The 26150-nt window shown below is 41.5% G+C and overlaps 2 protein-coding genes across 3 annotated transcripts; one reads left to right on the top strand and one right to left on the bottom strand.

The window, feature by feature from the left end:
• Positions 1-644: 644 nt before the first annotated feature.
• DNAAF10 (dynein axonemal assembly factor 10) lies at positions 645-16379 on the bottom strand. Of its 2 annotated transcripts, none has more exons than XM_073003575.2 (8): positions 16166-16379; positions 12120-12220; positions 10071-10201; positions 8668-8769; positions 5252-5367; positions 3709-3843; positions 2194-2291; positions 645-1357 (listed from the first exon to the last, which is right to left on the bottom strand). In XM_073003575.2, the coding sequence occupies exons 1-8, from the start codon at positions 16259-16261 to the stop codon at positions 1150-1152; spliced, it is 987 nt and encodes a 328-aa protein (XP_072859676.2). In that variant the 5' UTR covers positions 16262-16379; the 3' UTR covers positions 645-1149. The 2 variants fall into 2 exon arrangements, with proteins under 2 accessions (XP_072859676.2, XP_020671532.1); XM_020815873.3 differs by having other exon boundaries at positions 15952-16230.
• Positions 16380-16526: 147 nt separating this feature from the next.
• PNO1 (partner of NOB1 homolog) lies at positions 16527-24907 on the top strand. Its single transcript, XM_020815874.3, has 7 exons — positions 16527-16858; positions 18793-18942; positions 20474-20557; positions 21406-21466; positions 22939-23056; positions 23725-23795; positions 24633-24907. The coding sequence occupies exons 1-7, from the start codon at positions 16649-16651 to the stop codon at positions 24698-24700; spliced, it is 762 nt and encodes a 253-aa protein (XP_020671533.3). The 5' UTR covers positions 16527-16648; the 3' UTR covers positions 24701-24907.
• The last annotated feature ends 1243 nt before the right edge of the window (positions 24908-26150 follow it).

The raw sequence follows: 26150 nt of genomic DNA, 5'->3' as shown, positions 1-26150 counted from the left end.
CGGACAAACGCTGGCTCTACAGCTTGGAAACGGGGATGAGCACCATGCCCTAGAGTTGGACATGACTGGACTAAATGTCAAGGGGAGCCTCTATCTTGACTCCTTAATGAATTTCTATGGCCAAGGAGATTCAAAACCAGGTCTCCTAAGTCCCAGTCTGTCATTCTATCCTCTACACCAGTGGCCCCCAATCTTTCTGACCACTGCAGACTGGTTTAGCATGCGTGCGGGGGGCAGGTGTGTGTGTCTGTGCATGTGTGTATGCGTGCTGGAGTACTAGGGGGCCAGCATGCGGGGGGCATCCGTGTGTGCATGGGGAATGGGAGATCTATATCAAATTACCCCTGTAGTTCAAGGGTAATTTGATACATTGCTTTTATTATTGTGATCTTAATAGTTTTATCATTGCATCTGCTTTAATGATGCCCCAAGCACTATTTATCCAAGTGGAAAGGCAAGACAGAAATGAAATAAACAACATATAAATAATGTTATTACTAATAAGAACTAACTTTTAAAAATGTTTGACTAGAGTTGTGGAAACTCCATCATGTGACAGAACTATAAAGAACTATGATAAAATCACAGTATTATTCCATTCATACATACTTACATTATTTTAACCAAGCAGCTAATAACAGAAATACAGCATAGCAAACATTTAATCTTTATTTAATTAAAACACAGCTATTCAATTTTTAAATGGACAAAATAAGTGCAATCCAAGGAATGTAGAAAAAACATACCAACAAGTTTAATACTTCAGCGAACGAACATTGGCTGACTCTGAATGTTGCTTTCCAGGATATCCATATATCACAGTCTATTCTTGTGAGCCGATGGAAACACATATATTTTAAGAATAATTTAAACAACTGGCAACAAGCTGTTACCCTGTGCAAGAGATGCCATGAACATAAAGGCATTCTGCACTGAAGACTATCAAGCACACGAACAGGTTTCATTGTGCTAAAACTGAAGGCACATTTTAGGCAAATGCAATCTTCAGCTCTAAGAAGTTAGAAAGCACTCCACACGAGCTTTTCTGCTTCTTGTAAGGTCTGAGGCATACAGTGATGCTTGACTGAACTTCCAAAAGGCTCTCTTAGGAATGTCTCTGGATGTTTTTCTTTGTCAGCTATTCTCCCATCAAATCTTGTTCAGTTTAGTGACGATAAGTACTCTTACAGTCTGGTCGAACGAGCTACAGACGCAGAGGCCCCTTTTGTCAGGGCTCCAATCCAGGCTCGAGATAGGCTGGGTCGACAATGTCACATTTTGCAGAAGGCTCACTGAACCAGCGACTCCCATCTCATGTCCTTCTGAATCCTTCTTGGAGCGCTGTCCCGGATATTCACTGTGGGGTGGGGAGGGAAGGAAAAAAAGGAAGTCCATTTGATAAACACGACACAGTAACAAACAAATTCCATTCGCTATATAGGATTTCCTCTCCTAAGAGCTCCGGGTAGCCTACGAGAGGCGTCTCATTTGACCCACCAGAATCACAGAATGATGGAGTTGGAAGGGGCCTATTAAGTCCATTGAGATTCAACTTCCGGCTCAATGCAGGAAAATGAGGAATGTGTGTGTGTGTGTGTGTGGGAATCCCTTAAAAATAAAGAAGGGGAATTCATAACTTTTAGCAACAGTGACTTAGACAAACTAACATTAAGAAGAAAGCTAGAAAGCAGGGCTGTATCTTTCTAGCTTAACAATGACCAACAGAAACTGGTGAGGTCTATATCTTTTTATGAACAAGAGAATCAAGCACTCAGGTAGAGCACTTCCCAGAACAAAGCCTTTACCAATATGGCCAATAGACCTAATGGATCTCTTCCCAAAAATGAGTAGGCACTTGGTAAGTATTATTTCAGGGACCTGTTTGCTTGGGAGATGAATTAGACTGCAGCAGCGCAAGGAAAGTACTATGCACTAAAGATCTATCCACTAATGTAAAGCGGGCCAGGAAGGAGAATCTGAATAGCATGCTTAACATACTATATAGTGATATAAGAAGTGTTGCAAGAAGTTTAAATAAATATCCACGGTCAAATAAATGTATGATTGTGGAAGAGATGTCAAGCCAGTTCTACTAGGAAATAATTCTGTTTTGAACAGCAATGCCTACTGACGAGTTAATAATTGCAACTCACTCTGCTATTACCTTGTTGTGAAGAGTACTGTAATACTTACTATTTCCATAGATGAAGATTTCCAGCTCCCCCGCTAGTCACAAAGATATCTCTGTTCTGTGGAAGATGCCGAACTTGCCACATGGTGGATTTGTGAGCCTAATAGCAAAAATTAGGTCATTGGTAAGTAGCCAGTCAAAATCAGAAGGTTTTGTTTTGTTTTGCACATGTTTATGACTGACCAGCATGAGGTAAGGCATCTTCAGAGAAGACAGAAGTGAATGGGGTCTCAATTCATGCTGTGTAGGAAGGACAGACTCCTCAAATCCCTGACATGTGCAATGAGTTGAGGGTGCAACAGGGAAAGGATGGGCAAATTCCTCACCATGGCAAGCTTTCTGGTATCTCAGAAGCAGCAAGTCCACTACTACCAAGGGTCTCCAAAGCCTTGGCTGATGCAAAAGACAAACCCTTTTCCAATTCCTGCTCACAAGCAAGAGACCTCAGGGGTAGGACATCCACAAATACTGGGGGGATAACAAGCCTACAGATTCTGAGGGCACAAAATGAGACAAAGACCCCTATGTGAAGCCTATCTAATGCAAGGTCTGTACTAGAATGGCAGATGGATACATGGCTGCACAAACAAGCTGCACCAATTCCAGGAGCCACGTTCTCTCTTATTCAAGATGCCTCTGCAAGAGAGCGACCAAATCCAAATGAAGTTTCACCCAGAACTACGTTGGGCAAGGAGGGAATTTTTCCTCACTGCAATGCCTGTATTCTCTGTTGCCCTTCTCAGTGTTCACTTTGCACAAAAGTCAAGTGCTAAAGGGAGTGCTCCCCTCACCACCTCAAAAGGGGCACTGCCTCTTGCACCAGGGACTGGCAGCAGCACGCCAAGGCTTCATGAGCCTTGCTTTGAGCAGTTCATGTGTACACGGCACCTCCCTTCACAAGGCGTCAAGCGTTCCTCACCCTTAATGCCTTGTGAAGAGAAATGCTACGCACACATGACCTTAGTGAAGACAAGAGAAGACAAGTTCAGCCGTGCATACATGTGGTTGGGGGCTGCTCACCACACAAAAGGTTGCACTAAATTCAGTCAGACCCATCCTATGATACAAAATGCCACTTTACATATACACAAGAGGAAGCGTTCTACTTCCAGAAACTGTGCAGCGAAGGAGCAATTGCCACAACCTATCTATTAACCAATTAGTTCACCATTTAAATCTGGTAAATGGCTCAATCTTCTAGTTTCTGATATGACATTGGAAAGAAACATAACCCTTCCAGTGACTTTGGGAAGGGGTCCAAATGGGTTATTTTGCTGACATAACTGCTCCTGCTTGCGCAGCTGGGAGAACAGTGAAACGTCTTGCCCACAGTCTCACACAGACTTTCAGCTGACAGAGAAGGCTGCAGGGAAGAAAATGAGCTAAGAAGCCACCTTGCTAGTACAGCTGGGATGTAGGGCTCTGGACCCAAGCCCGGGATGAAGTGCTATTCCAAAAATATTTGTCAAGATGCCTCTTCAATCATAACAATGAACAGCCTGCATTTTATATTTTACCTTCTCCGATACGGAAGCAAAACCTTTAGTTGGATGCTGAGTTCTCATGTCAAAAACATGAAACTTTCCTTCAAGTGAAGTAGCTACCAGTTTGTTCATACTTATATCTTTCCTATCGAATTCAACACTGCAAACCTAAAAGTACAAAGCACAAACACAGCATTAGACTTCAGCTGAACCCTAAACACCTTATCAGTGCAGTGCAATTTAACCAAAGATGGGGAAAGCTTTTCTAGCCCACAACACCCAGAATTTTTCAGCCAAATTTGCTTTAGATCAAAAAGCTTCTCCCATCTTTGATCCTAACAGTGTTTATTCAGAAGCAGGACCTACTAACAAGGTGGTCTTAGAACTGAACGCACAGATTTAGGCTCACAGAAACGGATGCTGTAACTGAAGAGGTACTTTAGGATGGAGTTGAGAAATGTGGCCCACTACTTGTTTGATTGCAATGCCCATCATCCTTCCCTAGTGGCAGTACATAATAGGTGCTCAAAGGAGTTGCTGTTCAGCAAATGTGCAGTGCCATATCTATCTGCAGTGCCATATCTGCTCTGTTGCTACTCTAGGACCTTCAGAGGGCTGTAAACTTTAGCTGGCCTTACACAACCAAAACTTTATGGCTACTATGTTCCTATCCCTTCCAAAATTTGCCCCTGACCTCACTGTGTTCCCAAGACTACACTGCATTCTAGGGTGCCACCTCTCCCCACCTTCCTTCATGTCATGTTTTGAATAGGGGAAGAGGGAACGTTCATGAACTGCAGCATAATTCCACAGAAACCCCTGGAATGACTCATGTGTTCAAGGCATTTGCAGAAATGATGCTGGGGCAGGGGGTATTTTGGCTACCCAAAGGGGCCTGTAGCTGTACAAGCAGAGAGAGAAACTATGAGAATTCTGTCTCTTTTCTTTTTATGCTTCCAATAACGAGGCTAGAACTTAGCTTTGAGAAACAGAAGGCATAACCAGTGGCACTTTTCTCAGATTTCATCTAAGTGGCTAAACCACATTAAACTCTGCACAGAATAGCACCCTTTGTTTGCAGGGGAGGAAGACACATCCCTCATTCCCTCTGGGTAAATGTACACTAAGAGTCAGCACAGCATAGCCGTCAGAATGACAGACTAGGAATCAGGAGATATGGGATCAAATCCCTGCTCTGCCAAGAATGGCAATGTTAAAACCAATCCTTAAATATCTCAAATTACCCCTACTAGGGACACCCTAAGTCAGATGTGACTTAGTGACACATCACACATCACACACACACACAAATATTATATTATTTGTGTGGAAGAAAAAGAAGTACATGAAATTATGCCCACTTTCTGCAAAATTTCTTCATGTGGGAAAAAGAAAGAGTGTGGCCATTATTCATAGAAACCATTACTTAACCACCTGCTCTAATTAAGACCAGTGGCAAAAAATAAAATGAACAGCATGTTGAAATCTCACTGAGTATAATTCTGCTGGATACATCTTCAACTTTTGTCTTACAGAGAAAAGACTGGCATTCTATCGTGTCTTTGAGAAGTATTACCCCATTCTTGATGTTGGTCTCCCATCGCAAGGACATGTTCTTAAGGTCAAACAACTTGATGTCCCCATTGTCATAACCAGCGCACACCACACGCTCTTCCTGATTATATGCATTGCCTGGTGAGGAAAAAGGCTCTTCTTAGATAACGAACCGCCATTTAGTTGCACTTTCTAACACCACTTGTGGTGAAAAATAATGGCAGAAAGGAGGTGCGTGGACAGGTTATCATCCCTCAGAGCCCAGAAGGCCTGAAGTCATTTAGCAACAGAACAAGTCAACCCTTGGCAGACTGATTGTTCTTCCCAGTCCTTCTACAGTTTTATTTGAATTGTTAACCCCACATTCTCTCCACAGCCAAAAAAGTATCTGGAACAATGGTGCTGTAATTGGTAGCTCAACACTGCAGAGGTACACCGAGCAGAGCTAGTTTCGGAGCTGCTTTTCTAGACATTATTGACTGTGTTTCAGCGAGAATTTTTAAACCACCTTGCGTGATGTGGTTTCCCTGATAATCACTTATTTCAGTGGGAAAGAAACAGGGTACGCTTGGAAAGGACAGGTTGCTTACTTAAAACTGCAGTTCTCTGAGTTTGCATCTGTGAAATCACACAGATGGGTTAGTTCTGTGCCTATGGGAATGTCCTCAGAATCTCCCAGACCCTAAAGAAGTGTTATGACACGCCATCTCCATCACACACGATCCCGACTCTGAGGGCAGTCCTCAGTTCCCCCTGTCCGGCGCTAATACAGAGACAACAGTGGTTACAGGGCAGACTGGGGGGAGGACGGGTGGGTTGTGTGAATTCACAAATGAGTCACTCAAAGAACTAGTTACAGCAACCTGTCCTCCTTTGTGGTCTCTGTGAAATCAAACTTACGGGTGACTGGCAAGCTCACTTACCGGCTGGTGGGATCTCACACCAAAACAGAGGGTATCGCTGTTCTGCTGAATGCAGCATCAAGCTTAGCTCAGACATCCAGTTTGTAAATGTTTGATGGAGGTCAAAGGCTGTGACCAGGTTGCTGCTTTGCCAACATCCCTCAGACAAACGCCTCTGAGAAATGCCATTGGCACAGCAATCACCATCAAGAAACTGAGCAGTGGCTTATTAGCTAGCAGCTGGTAGCATAAGGTGACTAATTGTGCAGACTAATTATTTGGAGAGTCTGATGTGTGATATGGCAACCCTTCTTTGGCCCCTGGTAACTGGTACCAGTGAAAGCCTATTGGACTTTCAAAAGTATTTAGTTATTGAGGTGGAAAAGGCTAATGCCCTTTGGATATCCAAAGTGTGGAATGGGTTTTCCAGCTCTGAGGTAGGAGATGGGAAAAACGTAGGCAGTACCAGGGGCTGATTAAGGTGAAACTTGGAGACAACCTTAGGTAAGAAGGAGAGATCTTGGTCAGTGTTGGGAATCTTGATTCTGATATAGCAGCAGAGTTGCATCACTGCCCTAGAGCTGTCAAAACTAGAAGGATCAAAACTGACGTCCATCTAGATTTCATTGAACACTGAGAGGTAGGGTTATGGTCTTTGGAACTGATGACCCGGATGCTGACCAGGATGAAGGACGGTCAGAGTGATGGGATGCCTGCATTAGGTCTTCTGTCAAAATCAAACTGGAATGACTGACAGTGAGAATGATAAGGTTCCCTACTTGGGAGGCCATCTCGACACTAATGGTGAGTTATTGGCATGGCACTTTTTCCTCAGAGATTTAGAAGGCAAACATGTGTGATTTTTGTCAGTTTCAACATCTTTGGATCTAAGGCAGCTTTAAAGTGTCTGGGTTGAAGTGATCTGGAGATAGTGGTTTTTCATAAGCATTTCAATTCTGGGAGGCTGAATGGAAAGGTTCTCAAGACTGACATGAATACATAGCTGGTAGCAGTGAAAACATGGGCAAGCCCTGAAACAGGCCAGCAGTCTTGTCATCTGTCATCATTTGGTCCTGGTAATAAGGTGGCAGAAAAGGAAAGGGCAATAGAGGGTCAGGGTAAAATTCAGCAAGGTATCTCAACCCCTCCTTTGGACATTGGCAATATTTGGCCAGGCTCTTTCCTGTTGCAGACCTTTTTCTCTTGAGAGTTGAGCCTGATGCCGAGGAATATGCTGGTAATTACTCCCCAAAAGGGAGTGACTCCTCTGCTGGAGCAGCCACTGGACTGTAACAGGGTGAAGAAAGCTTGCCCAGGGCTTGCTGGGCAAATTGGCTCCACTTGACTAAAGGCTGGAGATGATGCTCAATTCTGGGACATCTCTGCCTCTGATGCGGAGCTGAGGCACACCAGGTCTTCAAGCTCCTCATCACATTTGCCTGGATCCTCAATGTGGTGTGAGAGCCGATGGTGCTTTGGCTAGAGGTGTTTGGCCCTTGTGTTTCTTGGCCTTTGCCTTTTTTGGCTGAGGGCTAAAATTAGAGAATTTCTTCTTCCTTTTCTGCATCAATAGTGTCAGTTTTGATGACTCAGAAGTGGAAGTTTTTTCCTTGGATTCAAGGTTAGGAATCTATCTGAGTAGTCTGCTCCTTGGTAGTCTTAACAGAGGGGGATTTGGTTTTAAGAGTCACCATGAATGGCTTTTTTGAAGGAGTTTTACAAACCAAGACTGCAGAAACTGAGGAGAGGTTTAGCAACAGCGCAGAAACTTTTCCCACAAATAAAACTTCAAGCGGGATTTGACAATTTCTGATGGGTACGTTCATGAAGTTTTTGTAGAACTGATAGTGCTGCAGTTGGTGCCCTTCACCAAGCCAATATGAACAAGCACTCTGAATGTCCATGAGGGGGATTTTTTTTTGTAGCAGATAACAAGTAGTTTGAATGGGCCTATTCGGGCTATAAAAACGTGAAAATGCTGTTAACTGTGAGGCAACCACTAAAAATTAACTGAGATTCTTTTTTAATGATGAACAGGGGAATACAGAAATGAAAGAAGAAAAGCTCAACTATATACAAATGGTTTTGAAGAAAATTATGGTCAGTTTTGAGAAAATCTCCTGAGGAGTTCTCTTAGCAGTGGCAAAAGGATAAACGAGGACTGCCCTGAGCGTGGGGAAGCAAGTGTGGTGAAGAAGGTGTGTCGTAATACTTCTTGCGGCTCTAGAACAGTGGTTCCCAACCTTTGGTGGCCCAGGTGTTCTCAGACTGCAACTCCCAGAAGCCTTCACCACTAGCTGTGCTGGCAGGGGTTTCTGGGAGTCCAAGAAAACCTGGGTTACCCAAGGTTACCTGGATTACCATTGCCCTAGAAGATTCCAAGGCACAGAACCTACCCATGTGTATGATTTCACGGAGAACATGGAGAACTCAACATTATTGTAGTCAAAGACAAAAGCAATGGAAACAAAATTAATTCAAGGACAGATTTAAGATTTTTTCATGCACCATTAAGATTTATGTTCATAGAACTTACCAAACGCCACTGTCCAGCAGTCTCTTTTGCTCTCTCCTTGTGCAGGTTCCATATTGGCAACAGGAATGTCTTTTTGTCTTGGGTCCCACACCTTCACAGTCCCTGCAATCAATGATTTTAAACACTGTTATGAACGAAATACCCTGTGATGGTTATTCTTACTTTCTAGCTTCAGCAACTTCAACTTACTCCTAAGAAAATGTCACTACATTCTTCTACAACTACTTATAATTAAAATACTGAAAAAACAAAACAGCTTGTTTTCATTGTTATCCAAGTAACAGTACAGCTAGCGGATAAACTAAATAATGTGTAACTCAGTGAAAATGCTATAATCTAGTACATGGAAGTTTTAATTTTCATTCATTCAGAAGACAGAATTATCAACAGGTACATTTATACACTACACAGAGATATTTGAACTGTTTTTCATTATATTTCCTTTTCACATTCTTAAACGTTATCAGTTTGCTACAGACCCTCTAACAACGTCTGTGAAAGCTCTGTTCTATGTTGGGACTCAAAATAGAATATACAGCATCAGTAGATCTGATTGCAGTATCTCTGTAACCATATCATATGGCAGCTGGGAAACCGAGAATGGAAAATGGCTGGCCAGAACGGCTGTCACCAACTATATACTAGCAAACAAAGATCTCCAAAGTGGCACTGATATACTGGCTTGACCAGTTGCTTTAGTCTTTGGAACAGAATTCAAGATTGTCCTCTTTCACCTTTTCTTTTTAAAATATTCTACTGGATTTTAAAGAAGACACAATGTGTTTTAAATTTACAGTCAACCCTCGACTTACGAACATCCCTATATGTGAACTTTTCGATTTACGAACGGCTCCATTGGCAAAAATTGGCATCGACTCCGTCAAGGCTCCGTTCGCAAGTCAATGCCATTTTTTTTCAAATGGAGCCATTTGTAAATGGCTCCCTGCAAAAAAAGAGAGAAAGGGCTGGGAATTCAAATTTCCAGCTCTTTCTCCCTGCCTTTTTGCCTTTTGAAATGCTGGAACAGATTAATTCCGTTCTCATGCATTTCAATGGGAAATGGTACTTCGACTTACTAACTTTTTAATGTACGAACGTCTTTCCAAAACTGATTAATTTCGTAAGTCGAGGTACCACTGCAATTGCCATTTAATAGCATTATATGTTTTGTAACATTTTATATTTTAATTTACATATCTGTTTTCCTACCATTTTGTAGGTGCCTCAAGTCCCTCACATGGATGAAAGACAGAATAGGGATGAAATGAAATAAACAAATAAGAGTATCTAAACCAGTCAGCCCAAAGACACTGGTGTCATCAGAGGCTATTACCTGGATTCATCTAGCCCCATCTATCTTTCCTTTTGTTCCAAGCAACGGCATTGCAACAGGACTAACTCACCATCACGGCTTCCTGTCACGATTTCTGGTGCTCCTTCCCCAATTCCCAAACCACCAACACCATCAATACTGTTTATGATTTCTTCATGTCCCTTCACAGAGTACACTGGGATTTCTGGTGTTTCCAAATTCCTAAAAGGAAAGCAGAAAACAAAAATCACTTAGTGTTCATTCATAAAACTAAAAATGAGTAATAATTACTAATTACAGTGGTGCCCCGCATAGCGACGATAATCCATGCAGCAAAAATTGTCACTATACGGATTCGTCGCTATGCAAAATTAAAAAGCCCATAGGAATGCATTGAAACCCCTTCAATGCGTTCCTATGGGCTTAAAACTTACCTTTTAAGCGAAAATCCTCCATACGGCAGCCATTTTAGCTGCCCAGTAAGCAAGGAATCCGTCCCTGTTTTACCCGGCGGACATTTTGGAACCGCCGATCAGCTGGGGAAAAACATTGCTATGTGAAAATCGGTAAGCGAAACAGCTTACCGATCATCACAAAGCGATTTCCCCCATAGGAAACATCATTATGCAATCACAAAAGTGATCACAAAAACATTGTCGGTATGCGGCTTCGTCGTTAAACGGGGCGCCCGTTATGCGAGGCACCACTGTATGTGCCATCAAGTAGACTCTGAATGATGGCAATCTTTGCCACACATGGCCAGGTAGAGGTTTTGGAGAGAATGATTACTTAAGTTAACCAATATCTAAAATTACTGACACTATAAAGAGCACAGAATTTTGCTCACCAATGATTACATCCCATTTCTTTTCAATAAGAACTTTAAAATATTCTTCTATTTTGCTTCAAAAAGTGACACATACAGAAGTTCAGGTTACCACATTCACAATGTCAAATGAAAAGATATAAGATTACAACTTCAGCTTCTGGAAGGGTAAATCAGATTCACGAATAACTCAACTTTTTAAACAGCCTACGTACAGAGTAGAGAAGTTGGATAGCATTTCTTATTACTTTTAGAATATACTTCTCTGAAGAGTAGTTACTGAGATCTACGAAAGTTTGAGGGTTCTGTTCAACTTGTACTGCTGACCTGAGAACAACATTAGCTGAAACACTATTCAAAACCTGACCAAAAGCATTTATTTTTAGGCTTTTCACACAGAAAAACAAAACCCCAAAATTGTTCTCTTAGGACAAATTTTAGGTCACTGGAGATAGTCTATAAAGAACCAAGAGATTGCATTATTGGGGTGTGAGGGCTGATTTTCTGAGTACTCCCCATCTGTATTTTTTTTCTTGCTTGGCAATGGCACCGCATCCCTAGAATGGAGATGCCAGTCCTTCTACTGATCACTGGGAAAAGGGAAAAGCTGCAAAAATAATGTATATAGTATATTGGGGAATGGATATGATTTCACACATTAGGGGAGCCTACACTGAAAACATGTTTCTACTAGGTTAGCAGATTCACAGGTTTTCCTGTGGCAAGAATATCACTAGGAGGTCAAAAGAAAATAAAAACTCTCAAGAGAAAGAAACATGCAAAGTTGTTTCCTTAAAAGAGGGGGAGGAGGAAGCCTAGTGCAATTCTCTGGTTAGATGACAGCAGTGAAGGGAGGATTTCAGAAAAAGCTTCTGCCTGAGTTTCGGAATACAAACTTTCTAAACGAACAGCATGTGCCAAAGGAACCACTTTTGCTGTCTCCAATCTCAACCCTGGCTGCCCTTTGAGAAAAGCGGCCTGCCATGCCTTAGACAGACGGCTCTGAAAAGTCACCAATTTTTCTCCTGGAGGAAGGGAAAAGAGGAAATGCTGTCTGAGGGTAATGCATGTAGTTGTGGAACACACTGTGTAACAGATTTCAGCCAAAGCACAAGTACCTCAACCTACTAAACATAACCATTGCATCAGAGTATAAAAAATATTGCCCAAATCTAAATGCACCTCATCTAAGAATATTTAAATGAATCAGGAAGTGTGATTATATGTAATTTTGAATTAGGTGAGAAAGGAGGATTAAGAGCACATGAAACAGAGCTTTAAACAACATCAGCAAGCATGTCTTGAATTATTTACCATATATTTAAGTTTCCACCGAAGTCTCCTGTAGCAAGGTACCTCTGTTGCAGAGAAGAAGCACCAAAGGTTCCACATTTAATAGGCCTTGGCTTTTCAATCTGAAAAGTTGGAAAGCAGATGCGCCATATTTTACTGTAATATACAATTCGCTATTTCATTTGTCTGCAAGTGAACGTGGTGTGAATTTCAAGTTATTGCGGCAAAACTATACACACTTCCCTGACATTAAGTCCAAGTAAATTCAGTAGCTCTTACTTCTGAGTAGATATAGCAATTTATCATTTATAGAGTATTGTATTGTTATAGGTAGTGTTTTGGAAGTGTGCGTTGTTCTGTGTCTCTTTGGAGAAAGAAACAACATACAAATGAAAATAGCAAAATAAAATAAATAATAAATGTGCTGAGATTGTGCTCATATTTTCTTTTCTCCTCTCCAGTTTTCTTAGAAGAACTAGCCATCTCTTGATGGTTTACAATGCCAGAAGAGAGTTACAAGGTCTACCAGCTGGAAAAAAGAAAAAAATGAAACTACAGAAATTTCAACCTTTATTATCTGGTTAAACCTGTAAAGTTCATGCATTACTCTCTTGCAAACCACAAACTCTACCCTAAAATTTTAAACAGCATAATTCAGCAATATTTTCTTTTTCTGTTCAATCTTTCTCTTTCAATGTTAAGGACTTAGGCCTAAACATATTACTCAGAAGAGTTCAGTGGGACTTATTTCCAAGTAAGCATGTTTATTTATATCTTGTCAACCAGTCTATGTAAATCTACACATCTAAGAAGGATACCACCTAATTAAAGATGACTGATGTGCAAGGTTGTCACAAGTCTGGCATTCAGCTTGAATAGACCAAGCAAAACTAAGAAATTAAACACTGTATTCAACAGGATAATAAACAGAAAGTCAATTGAGATAAATTGGTGTATGCCAACAGCTAGCATAGCTGCAATGTTCTATTTTTAACCTAGGTTTTAGCCTAAGAGATGAACTGAGATGCAAACAAGTAAACAACTCCTGATCAAAAAAGTCACACACTAACCAGTTTTTCCTTTGTTCTTGCCTCTTTGCCATCAACTTCATATTTTTAATAATAGCAGAACCAATTCTTTTTATGTACTAATAAAGGTAGGAATCAGACTCTGTAACTAAAATTGGACAACAGAAAATCATGCTTACATTTATGGCACAAATAGGCCTTTTGTGCCTGGAAAGCAATGCTAAACAATAAAACAGAATGCTTTTCCTCACTTCAGTAAAAGAAAATGGAAAATAGTTTGTTAATACGACTGCATGATTCACATAAGCAACCAGCCAATCTGCTTCGCAGGGAAAGCCTCAGCTTCTTAACACTTTATAAGGTCAATGTGTTGTACTCTTGCATTGCTATAGCTATGACAACCAGTGCTCTGTGGGAAGCGAAGTGCTGTATATACAAGCAAACTTAATGCTATCACCATAGTGACCAACACAACATTCCTCATCATTATTAATTTCTAAACACGACTCAACTCCTGAACATTGCTTGCCAAACTCTGGGCAGAACGTTATAGGCTAGAATGCATTCCTGCCAAAACAGATGCACTTCTCGTCATGTTTGATTCCGTTCTGACCTATGCTTCTCTGTTCCCTGTTTAACAGAAATCAATCTTCTAACTCCAAAAAGGTCAAAATGGAAATTAGTCACCATCTTTAAACTGTTTTAATAGGTACAACTGTGTGTACATTTGGATCCTGCAGTGGTCTCAAACTGTTTAAATGTTACATTTCAGAGAACATTCGTGTGATTCAAACCACATGGCACAGCAGCCCGGAGCACCTTTCCATTTGGCAAGCCCATCAAGAGTTCTTTCTGGCCTACAACAGTTAGTTTACTTAATGCTACAACGCAACACAATCTTTACTTGGGAGTCAGCCCCAATGAAATCAAGGGACTTCCCTAAGTGTACACACTTAGACTAGAAGATACTTCTGTTTCTATTTTATTTGTATTTGTGTGTGTGTGTGCACACACTTTAGATTTGCCTAGTAAAAGGTATACATTTTTTCCCTTTGGGTAAGAGAATCTTTATCTTTTCCTCAACACTGGGAAACAACTGCTTGACATATTGTATGACCAACCTCTTTAGCCCATAAAAAACAATATCCCTCTATATAGAATGGAAAATCAAAGGGTGTCCGTTGGTGCAAGCTCAATTTTTTGTGAAGAGGTATGGATCATTTTATCACACATTCACATCTGATGAATGTAAAATGCTGTGTATCATCTTAACAGAACAAGGTAGAAGATCAAGGTTTATTTTAAATTGTAAATACCATAGGTTAGGAATGTGTAGGTCTCCATACATTGTTAGCCCCCAACACTGGCTATGATGGCTCAGATGAAAACATTTGAAAGGCCACACATTCACCATCCCTGGCAAAGAATAATCATCCCCAAACAGGCTGTGTTCATACATTAATTTACTACAGTTCGCCATGCTTTCAAAATGAGCTAGAACAGGAGTCTCCCAAGGCAGAACGCTAAACCTCAGATTTGTAAACTAGATGAACTTCTTATGAATCCTGAAACCCACCACATTTTAGTCAGATTTTGTAGTTTTAGAGAAGGAGGCACAATGGACACAGCAGCAATTATGAAGAACGACATCATATAAATTTTAAAAAAACTAGACGGAATGAAAAATCAAGGCTGCAACAGTTTCCTTGTACTTTCAGAAATTTAGTCAATAGAGGTTTTTGAAATGGCTAGTGGTCACTTAACTTGCATTAGCAAGTTCCGTAATTGTAAGGACAATAGATGGGCCTGAAACAAAAAATGAACCAGGAAAAAATGACAAACCAGGCCGGTTTGCAGTTTGGTTCATGACCTGGTTTAGGGATCCTGTTTTGCTGAAGCACTGAACTTTTCCCTCCTCAATCCTTCATTTTGCTTTGGCAAAAAGGGATGCCTGCCCCTTCCCCCCCCCTCCTGCTGCCTTCATCCTCAGATGGAGATTCCTGCCAGAAGCCAGGCCTGCTGCCCAGCTGATAGGCAGCGGTGGCACAACAAGAGCAGGTTGGGTTTTCTAGTTGGTTTGTGGCCATCTGTGAACCACCATTTTTCAGGTCCGTGCCCATCTCTAGTAAGGGCCGTCAAGACATACTTTTAAAGTAAACTTCAGTGAAATACAGCCATAGACAGTCTTTGCAACTGCCTGTCATCTAGCATGCAGATGTGTCTAACCATTTGCCTCCACCCAAAAGGAACTCCCCACTCATTAAGTAGGGCAATGTGGGGGTCTCAGAAACTGAATCAGAAACACCTCCCTGTAAAATGGTGGGAGATGCGATCTGTTTTCTATACCAGACGGATGAAGCGGGGATTCCCCTCTCCAACTCCTATGTGTGACTGCAGTTGAGTCGTTCATAACAAGCAGGCACCCCACCAAAATTGTGCACTCTGTAGATGACAAGTTTAGGTAGACTAACGCAATCTGCCGCCTGAAATCATGCAGGATTATAAAATCCTTATGCAGTGTTACCTATTCTGACCCTTGGGTCCTTTTTAAGGAGAAAGGCGGGGTAAAAATATTTTAAATGAGTTCAATACCAGCCACTACCAGACTGATGGCTACAAGCCTATACACGATTACCCGGGAGTAAGTCTCACTGAACTCAAAGGGACTTCTGAGCGGATATGCATAGGACGGCTTGCACTGAGTCCGTGTTTAATTTAAAGGGCCTGGGGGGGGCGGCGGTTCTTCTTCTTCCTCCTCCCCCACGTGGAGCAGCCGGGGGAAGACCCAGCGAGGAGAGCCGCCTCCCCCCTTCCCTGGGACTCACTTCGCGGAGGAGGCAGAGGCGGCCGCCCTGCAACTCGTAGAGCTGGAGGACGCCCGTCCCCCGCGGGAAGGTGCCCAGGCAGAGGAGGCGGGCGCTGCACGGGACCCAGAGGCAGCCGAAGACCGTGTACGATAAGCTCTGCTGCGCGTGGGCGATGATCTGCGGCTTCTCCAGCAAGCCTCCCGCCGACATGACGCCGCGCCGCGCCTCTTACCCCCGCTCTCGCTGGCGCCCCGTCGAGCTCCTTGACGACGCCGACAGGCCGCTCCGCGCAAGCGCAGACCAAACATCCGGAGAGGAGGAAAATCATAGAGAAGCGAACGAGCCTTGCCAAGGCGCCGGGCTGCGCGGCCGCACCGGCGTCACAATTGCGGTTCTACGGAGGTGGTCGACCCCCCCCCCAGGGTCTTTTCTACCGAGCACAGCCAGGGCCAAAAAGCGATGGGGATTGGGAACCTGGAAAGGCCGCGCATTCCGCAGCACCGCCATTACTTTGCCGGGAGGAGGAGGGGGAGGGAGCGGCTTCGGCCTCTAGAAGGCGGGACGGAGAGAGAGAGAGAGGACCATAGAGACGTGCGTCCCTGGGAGAGACGTCCGGGTCTGAAGTGACGTCTTGAGGCGAGGAGCCGCCGGGTCCCGCCTCTTCCTGTCAGCGCGTGCCTGGAGCAGAGAGTGCTCGTGCGGAGGGGGGCTGGCGATGGAAGGCGCGGGCGAGGCGAGGCTGCCGACGGCTCCCGTTGCGATGGACACGCAGGCGCCCGGCGAGGGTGCGGGGGCTCCCGGCGAGGGAGACTTCACCAGCGTCTGCAAGCGGAAGAGGCGCCGGGAGGGGGCCATGGAAACGAGCGGGTGCCCGTTGCCCAGGAAGCGGCCGGATTTCCCCCCTCTTCGTGGGGACGCCCTTGGAGTAAGCCCTCCCGGTGGTTCCTGTCAGGGGTGGCGGTGGTGGGGATAGTGTGGGGTGTGTTGTAGCATACTGGGATACTGGTAAGGTAGGGGGGGGCTTCCGAAGGGTTTCAATTCTATACTCCTGTGTCGGTTTTTTTTTTTTTTTTTTTTTTGGCTGTATGGAGCCTGTCTAGCTTGCTCCGTGGCTTCCAAGGACAACTTTCAGCGTTAAGGGCAAGTTCCCTTCGTTTTGCTTTCTCCCTTATCTCCAGGAGCAGGTATGGTTCCTGGTTGCAAGTGCCTTTTCGAGTACAGTGGGGTCTTGACTTAAGAACGGCTTGAGTTAAGAACATTTTGACTTAAGAACCGCTCTCATAGGAAAATATCGATTTGACTTACATACTTAGATTTGAGTTAAGAACTGAAAAAAAACCACGTGGGAGGCAGGGAAAGTGCAAAATGTGAACTTTCAGTTAACTGTTGGCCAGTGAAAAGGGTGCCTGTCTGCTTCCTCACTCCTCCCAGCATTTAGAGAGTGGATTGGGAGACAGTCTTCAGACTGCCTGGTACTGCCTGGGCTGTATTTTCCCTGCCTTCCCTGAACCTTTCTTGACCTGAGAAAAAAAGAAACAAAATATCCCCCTCTAGTGGTCGAAGGTGGAATAGCAGCTTCCCATTAGTTTCTATGGACGGAAAAGAGCAGATACAGATCAAATGGTTTTCAATGCATTCCTATGGGAAATGCAGATTTGACTTGAGAACTTTTTGACTTGAGAACTGCCTTCCAATACGGATTAAGTTCTCAAGTCAAGACCCCACTGTAATTCAGATTTAAGTGGGCTAGTGGTTCTGGAGTGAACTATATATCAGTATGTGCAAAGGCTGCAGACGTTAAGTCTCTATGAGTATTTATTTAAAACATTTTAGCCCATCTTTCTCCTTAAAAGCGACCACATTTATTCATTTATTTAAAATATTTCTGTGCCACCTTTCTCCCCAAAAGGACCCAAGGCAGCTTTTATTAGTAAAGCGACTTACATCGTTAAAAGACAATACTTAAAGCTAAAAACAGTGTGTACATGCTAAAAGGGACCAAATAAATATACTAAAAAACAGTAAACAAAAGCAGCACAAAACACACACACATGCAGAGCAGTAGACACAATATCCATTGAAAAACTCTACTCAGACTGCAAGTCATGGAAGAGAAAGGTATTTGCCTCCTTGCAGAAGGAGAGCAAAGATGGGCCCAGCCTGGTCTCCTGTGGGATCGAGTTCCAGAGTCTAGGGGCAACAACAGAGAAAGTCCTTTCCTGTGTCCCCACCAAGTGCACATGTGAAGGTGGTGGACTGAGAGAAAGGTGCCTCCTGATTATCTGAACACCCAGGCAGTCTCATAAGGGGAGGAGACACTGTCTTTGAGATAGCTTGGACCCAAGCCATTTAGGACTTTATAGGTTAGAACCAGCACTTTGAACTCTGCCCAGAATTGGATCAGCAGCCACTGGGTTTATGTGATCCTTGTGACCATCCCCAGTCAGCAATCTGGCTGCAGAGTTTTGGACCCGCTTAATTTTCTTGACACTTTCCAGAAGCAGCCCCATATAGCACACATCACAATAATTCAGTTAAGATTGTAACTAAGGAATGTATCACCATGGCTAGATCAGACCTCTCTGGGAATGGGCACACCTGGAGCACTAGTTTTAATTGTGCAAATGCACTCCCAGCCACTGCTGAAACCTGGGTACAAGTTCTGTACAGGCATGCCACAGTCTTAACTAGTAAGGTTTTCCTTGTTCTATCCTATGAGAGAAACATGAATTTACTGCTGTCTGAATTTCCTGATTTTGTTGTGTGTAAATGTGTCAGATGTATCATTTTATGGAATATAGAGCAACTTTATCCATCAAACAGTCCAAAGTTAATTTAAAGGAATTATGTTTTATTTAGAATGGGAAAAGTGAAATGAGAAAAATTCCTGTACCAGCGAACAGATATACACCTTTGAAGGAGAACTGGATGAAAATATTTACACCTATTGTAGAACATTTGCAACTTCAGATTAGGTTTAATTTAAAAAGCAGAAATGTGGAGATAAAGGTGAGTTATGTATCATTGTTTTATGTGGAAGATCTGTAAAGCTGGTTTCTTTATTTGAAGTGGATGAGAATCGTTTACAGATTTAATTATGTCAGTATACAGAGATTGTCACTAGATGATATAACTGAACAGTGATCTTGGGCTAGCACTGCTGAAGGCACTCTGTCCAGTTCTTGCTGCTGTTAAATGATGAATCATCATCCCATTTTTTTTCAGGTTTAAAGTATTTTATTGCTTTTGAAATCAGTTGCAGGAAGGAGATATATGGGGGCAACTCAGTTCTTGGGAAAGCCTCCCAGTGAGCAGTTAGACTATTTATTTATTTGATTTTTAAATTTATTTATTTCTAAAGAATGAAAAGACAATCGACTATATTGCAAATATTAAATACAAAACTATTCCCCACATTTCTCCAAATCACATATATACCTTTCCCCAGAATCATCATCCCATTTGGGGTCTAAATCTGGAGCTGGAATGAATTTAATTCTACTTTCAAGTTGTCATCCAAATTTCCAGTTAAATCTTTCACAGTAGAAAGAAAGTCAGGAAGCTGTTTCAGAGTTTGAAATGGCAAGAGTATGGCAGAGTAGCCATTCTGAATTCAGTAGAGAATTTCAGTGTTGGCTGTACTGGCTAAGGTTGAAGCAGTCAATGTATGGCTGAAATCCTGTTTGCGGTATAAGACAAAGTGTAACTTTCTATCTGTTTGCTCCTGGTAAACGAATCACTGCTGTGGTTCTCAGCTTGCGCGCACATACACAAACTGGCTTGGTGCGTGTATGCCTCCAGGAACCATGACAGTGGCAGTTTGTTTACTATGAAGGAGCAGATTCCAAGTATGCTTTGGCTTATGCTGAGAACAGGATATTAGCCTACATTTGGAGGACCAGGTTCCCCTTCCCTCTATGTTCTGGAAACTTGTTGGTCTCAGTAAGCTTATTTTAAACTTTGACTAACTTATTAGTAACATAGAAGTCTGGGACATTATTGAAAATGCTTGCCTCTTTAAGTAACTGTGCTGTGTAGCCCCAGCCTTATGTTTGTGAATATTTATGAAAGTTTGGAGAAGTGATATAGTGTGGAAGATGTCAGCAGGCAGAATGTAGAGAGAAGCACCTTTAACAATGGCCAGATAAGACTGTTGTGGGAGCAGTTTAGGTCCGTTGTGTCCTTTTGAAAGGTAAACTTACAAAACTGAATAAAAGGATTGAATACCTTGCCAGTTAATTCTGGACAATGTGTATGCAGAAAGGTAAGCATCTTGCAGATTCAAAAACAGATAAAACTTAGGTTCAAATTTGGAAAGAAGGAATAGGATTGATTTCATCTTTGGTAGTACGGTAATTGAATATGTTTTTGCAAAGAGAGAAAAGACAGCAGCATTACAAGCGGAGTTAATACAAATAGAGAGATTAGTGTTTTGAATACAGCAGAGGAAGGATGTGTACTAGTAGCGTAAGCGGTTAGTATTTTGGGGTAAATCTGATGCTTCACGAGATAAATCTTGAAACACCATTTTGTTTTCTAGACATGTAAAGAAACTAAAGACATAAGCGCTTTGACAAAAGCAGCTGATTTTGTGAAAGCTTTTATACTTGGATTTCAAGTAGAGGTGAGTTTTCATTTGGCTTTGAACAGATCACTTTATTATGTGGAATGGTATTATGTCTTAGCTGTGCTAAGAAGTCCACTTTGCTTGTTTTTTCAGTAATTCATTGTGTACTTTAATAGTTGGCCATTCAATTGAAAAGAATAACTGCTGCCGTACTATGTGTTATAGCCATGCATGCACAGAGATCTTCATGGTTAATTCTCATATAGAATTTCTATGTTGAAGTTTGTAAAAAAACAGCCTTTGTTTTAAAATATTTTTGATTTGTCAAACAGACAGTGGATAATCATGTTAATAGTAGTAAATTTCCTGCTATTTCTTTGAACTGTATGGCAATAAGCGAGGGAATATGCATTTATTTTCTAATGATCAAAATCTTGTTGCTTAGCATAGCAGTTGCTTAGCTGTTGCTTAGCATAGTTGCATAGCAGAGATAAACACTCGAAATGGTCATGGACCTTGGTTTGGTGCGGTTCAGTGGTTTGGCTGCACAGCTGTTTTTTGAATGTCCCAGCTTCACTTGCTCCACCTCCTCCAGTGGGCGCTCACTCAGAGGCAGCACCTGGAGGAAGCAGGGCTGGGAATCTGTGCCCTACCTTTGAGTGGGCACCAGCTGGAGGAGGGTGGGACAAGGGAAGCTGCAGAGTTCAGAGTGCTGTCCTCTGAAGATGCTGGCCACAGAGACTGGCGAAACATTAGGAAGAACAAACAACCTTCAGAACACGGCCAAAGAGCCCGAAAAACCTACAACAACCTCTAGAAGTAATGTTTGACAAATAGGAAAGATTTACATTAATTAACATGTAGTATCTGTACAAAGTTGTAAGTTCAATTACTTTTTTTCCTAGGATGCTCTTGCTCTAATAAGATTAGATGACCTTTTTCTAGAATCCTTTGAAGTAACGGATGGTGAGTGTCTCATCTTTACGGTATTGTATTGTCAATGTTTTCTAATACCAAGGGACATAAAAGAACTTATGATTAATAAATAAAATCTGCTTATTAAAAGGGAGAAATGTGTATAATATTTTTCCTCTTTTTTTGCACAAAATTAGTTCAACTGTGCCTCTTTAACTTTCAGACTTTTGCTGGTTTAAATTAAAATTGATTCCACTTTATTTGTCAGCTAAAACCTTATTTTATTGTCTTGTCGTTTAAAGCTGCCAAACTGATTTTAAATATTTATATATTTCCTTGAGTTTCATAACGTTGTTCACTAAAATCATTTAACTGATTAAAATTAAATTTCCTAGAATGATCATTTCCATCTAACTGTATGCGCTGTAGTTGTAAAATCGTACTGCATTCCAGCACTGGCAAGTTTTACTTTTTTATTGCACTACTCTGACAGTCTTTAAAGCAAGCCCAGAAGGGTTGAACCTTTTTATATGCTGCCAAGTTGTAAAATGTTTTTAAAAATATTGTAAAGAGTGATTATGATTTAGTGATCTTGGATGGTCCCTTTTCATTACAATTTTTAAAAAACTTTGTAAGTGGATTAATATTAGTATTGTCTTTCATATAAATCCTTTACCAAAATTTTATTTATAGCAGGTTTTTTTTCATAATGTTATTTTTGACAAATTGCTGGCTAGATAGCTCAGTGTTTTGGGTATCTGCCTGTGGAGCTGGCAGTTTGATTCTCCACTGTGCCTTCTGTGAGGAATGCCAGCCTTGTTTGGCCTTGGGCAAGCTGCCCAGTTCTTGGGCACCCCCAGAAGAGAATGGTCAACCACTTCTGAGAACTCTTTACATGGAAAGCCCTGAAAAAGACTCACCATAAGTCAGAATTGACTTGAGGGCACATGGTTGTTGTTACTGCTAATAATTATTTTCTGAAAATGCACTTCCTACAACCAGCATGCATTCATAATTTCATACAGTGCAGCTCTGTTCCTTCGGTTTGACTGAACCAACTAACATGTTCAGAAAAAATATGTTGCACAGTGTAGTCCACATAGGGTTGGACCACTTCATAATGCATATAGGAGGAATTGGTGTTTGAAATCTACTCCTGCATCATCTCTTGCTGTGAAAAGCTGAGGGGAGAGCCTAGATAGTGTCATAGTTTTCTGCATAGGAGTAGGTCTCCAAAAAACTGTACCATGTGCTTTTTACATGAACACTGAAATCTGTTCTGAGATACCAGTCCTTAAGTATTCTCAATTTCCAGTAAGTCTTGTTTAACAAGATTTGATTTGTGAGAAATATTTTTAAATATTGCCATATTCTTACTTGGCTGCTGTTTATCTCTCATCTGAGAGATTCAAACCTATTCGTTGTTAGCAACTAGACAATGTCAGGTACCCTAGATTAAGATCTAGAATAAATATGGCTAGGATAAAAGTAGTGACATAGTTAAATTATTTTTATCTCTTTAGTGAAACCTCTAAAAGGAGATCATCTTTCTAGAGCAATAGGAAGAATTGCTGGAAAAGGTGGAAAAACAAAATTCACCATTGAAAATGTAACAAGAACGCGAATAGTTCTTGCAGATTCGTAAGTATATTACAATTCACATATTTCATTTTATGTGAATTTTCAACATAATTTGGTATTAATTTAGTAGAATACCTGCTTTCACCGCAGCATCTCGGTTTGAAGTGGACCCTTTAAAAGTGATTGCTGGAAATCCACACAAAATCATGTAGGGCCTGCAGTGTACTTTGAGTGATCTGAATAGGGCCTAAATTTGTTGGAACTTGATGATTACAAACATGTTGTGTGGGAATGACTCACTATTGTTTACAATGGGGACATTGATAAAGGGAAATGCTGTGTAAGTTAGTTGTGGAATATTGTTGTGTTGTACAGTAGTACATGAAGAGGTAAGTGAAGAATGGATTAGCCCCAATTAAGATGGATTCTTGAATGTGCTGTAACAGATGGTGGAAAGATTACCATACAGATGAGCAAAGTGGATCTGAAATGAAGTAGATGGGAATTATAGGATGTCATGGCTACTTTTAATGTTTAGAATTTGTAGAGTGGGTGCAAGCATATAATTAGTTAATGAAATATCTCTTTATGAAGATAACGATCAGGTGCTGGTTCAACCATAATGAAAAGTACTAAAGAGGGTTGCTGGGTCCCTAATAGGAGAATGCTTTCATATGTTGTTAAATACCTAAATATCATAATCTTCCTATGTGATTTTTTTATTACAGAAAAGTTCATATTTTAGGGTCTTTCCAGAATATCAAAATGGCAAGAACAGCAATTTGCAATCTCATTCTAGGTAAGATTTTTTTTTCAAACCATCCAAAACAAACCAGAATACTTCTGTGTCTTTCTCTGTGTTTATATTATTACTTGTACAATAAGGGCAATAAGCTCATGGCTGGAACACTATGCTATAAAAAGATGCATCTGTGAATGCTTTCTAGTTTATTTGAGTGTAAACCGTAGTTGAACTCAGTATCTGAGATGTCACACTTCTATACCTCTAGAGGAAGAGAAGGCCATCGTTGGCTACTGGCCATGATGGTTATGTATTAAATTCCAGCACATGAGTCAGTATGCTTCTGAAGATCAGCTGAAAGGAAACACAAGCAGAGGAGTGTTTTTGTGCTTAGGTTGCGTTTGTGAACTCTGTAAAAATCTGGTTGGCCAGTTTAGAAATGGCATACTGCACCGGACCAGCACTACTCTTATATTCAGATTATGTAACACATCATAAATTGTGGTGCAATTATCTTAAAACACTATTCTTGCTATAAAAGCTTTGTTCCATATGAGGTTAAGTATTTCTTCAATAATTTGTATCTGCTACATAAGCAAACGCCTGAGATAAGTTTTTAGGAGATGCTATGGCATGGCAACCATATTGAATAGCTTCAGTTGACTACAAATGTGCTGTGCTGTTGATGCTGTATATTCAAAGAATTCGGGATGTGTTACTTTGCTATAGACCAGAAAAGGCTAAACTTGTTACTCCTATAGCTACTGGTGCAAAGCACCTCTTACCTTAGAAGACTTTGTACTGTAAATTTAAAAAGAGAACAGTAATGATCAGAGAGTCATTTAGAAGTGAATTTTGCTATTAATAGTACTAAGCTCTTGCTTTCTTCTACAGGAAGTCCTCCATCAAAGGTTTATGGGAATATTAGAGCAGTGGCCAGCAGAGCAGCAGAAAGGTTCTAAGACCAAGGATTCAGATTTGATGCTGTATTGTTTTTTTGCACAAGAAAAAGGACTGGTATGCAGAAGTCATAATAATAAACTGATGGCAATCCTCCATGCTAGTATGACTGTTATCTAAAGAAAACCATCTGCAGAATTATCCTCACCCAAGCATACTCTCCGAATATAAACTGATATGTACAATAAAAATGGCACTAGTTTGCTTTAGCTTACTTGCCTAATGATTCCATTTGTCAAATTGAAGACAAATTGTGATTACCTTGTACAGCAGGGTTTCTAAAGCTGTGCAGTGTGTGATTTCTGGGCTAACTTCTCCACGTGCGTTCTTGGTAGCAGATGTGGGTAAAAAGTTGTCATCCGTTTCACTCAAAAGGTAACTTCGGAGAGTATCGTGGGGCTGGCCCGAATCATTCTTTGTCCATTGGCTTCCTCAACGGAGCGCTCCTCATGGCACATATTGTGCTGCAGCAGGGATGTCAAGGCCAATCCCCCTTGCATGGGGGTTGATTGAATGATGCATTGGGTCTGATCACCCTCCTCCAGTGACCTTGCCCTCTGTGGAAAACCATCGCTGTCCATTCCTGCGTTTCTGTTATCTTTGCTTTCTTTTTCAGGTCAGGATCAGGTAGTAATCCCCCTACTTTCAGGTTGGGGAAATCTTTCAATAACTCACAAACCTTTCCATAAGTAGATTCCCCTTCCTCTTTCATCCCTTTCCACGGTACAAAGAATACTCCCTTCCTCCTCCTTTTTATCCTCCTCCCATACCAGTAATGTTAACTCTTCACCTTCCTTTCCCTTTCCTATCAAACAAACTTCCACTTTCGATTCTTTTTCCTTTACTTCTTTCTACTCATTCCTCTTTACAATCAATCCTTCTGTCTCCTTTCTCAATCCCTCTTCTTGCAACTTATTTGGGGGGACGGCACACACACATCTCTTTTCTATTTCTCCTTCACACTGGGTACAGAGTACTCAAGTGGTTTAGCGTACCCTGGCATTCTGGAACTGCACCTTGCCCAAGGCCACACAGCCTGGCTGTGAAGGGAACTGAACTCCCAACCTCTGGCTCTGCTGCTAGATACCTAACTCACTCAGCTATCCAGCTAGCTTGTTTATCCATTAGAGGGGAAAAATCTTCAGTAAGATCAATGAAAATGGCACAGAATAGTTAACTTCTGGTTCCCACTGTGGTATAGTAGATAAGAGTTACAGACTAGTTTGAAGTCCCGCTTGGCCATGGAAACTGATTGAGGGAATGTACTGGTAAAACCACTCCTTAAATATTTCACCTTAAAAAACCTTTTAGGGTCACTGTAAGTCATTTCCGACTAGACAGCACTTAACAGTTAACTTTTAAAATTCTCTCAACACTTGAACACACTAACACTGATCAAAGCCAGGGGAGGAGGGGGGAAAGCTGCTTTCAAATTAGAAGTGTATATTTAAA

This window comes from Pogona vitticeps, chromosome 1, assembly GCF_051106095.1.
Source record: "Pogona vitticeps strain Pit_001003342236 chromosome 1, PviZW2.1, whole genome shotgun sequence".
NCBI lineage: Eukaryota > Metazoa > Chordata > Lepidosauria > Squamata > Agamidae > Pogona > Pogona vitticeps.
Note: the sequence above shows the minus strand (reverse complement) of the source record. Positions and strands in the feature narration are given on the sequence as shown.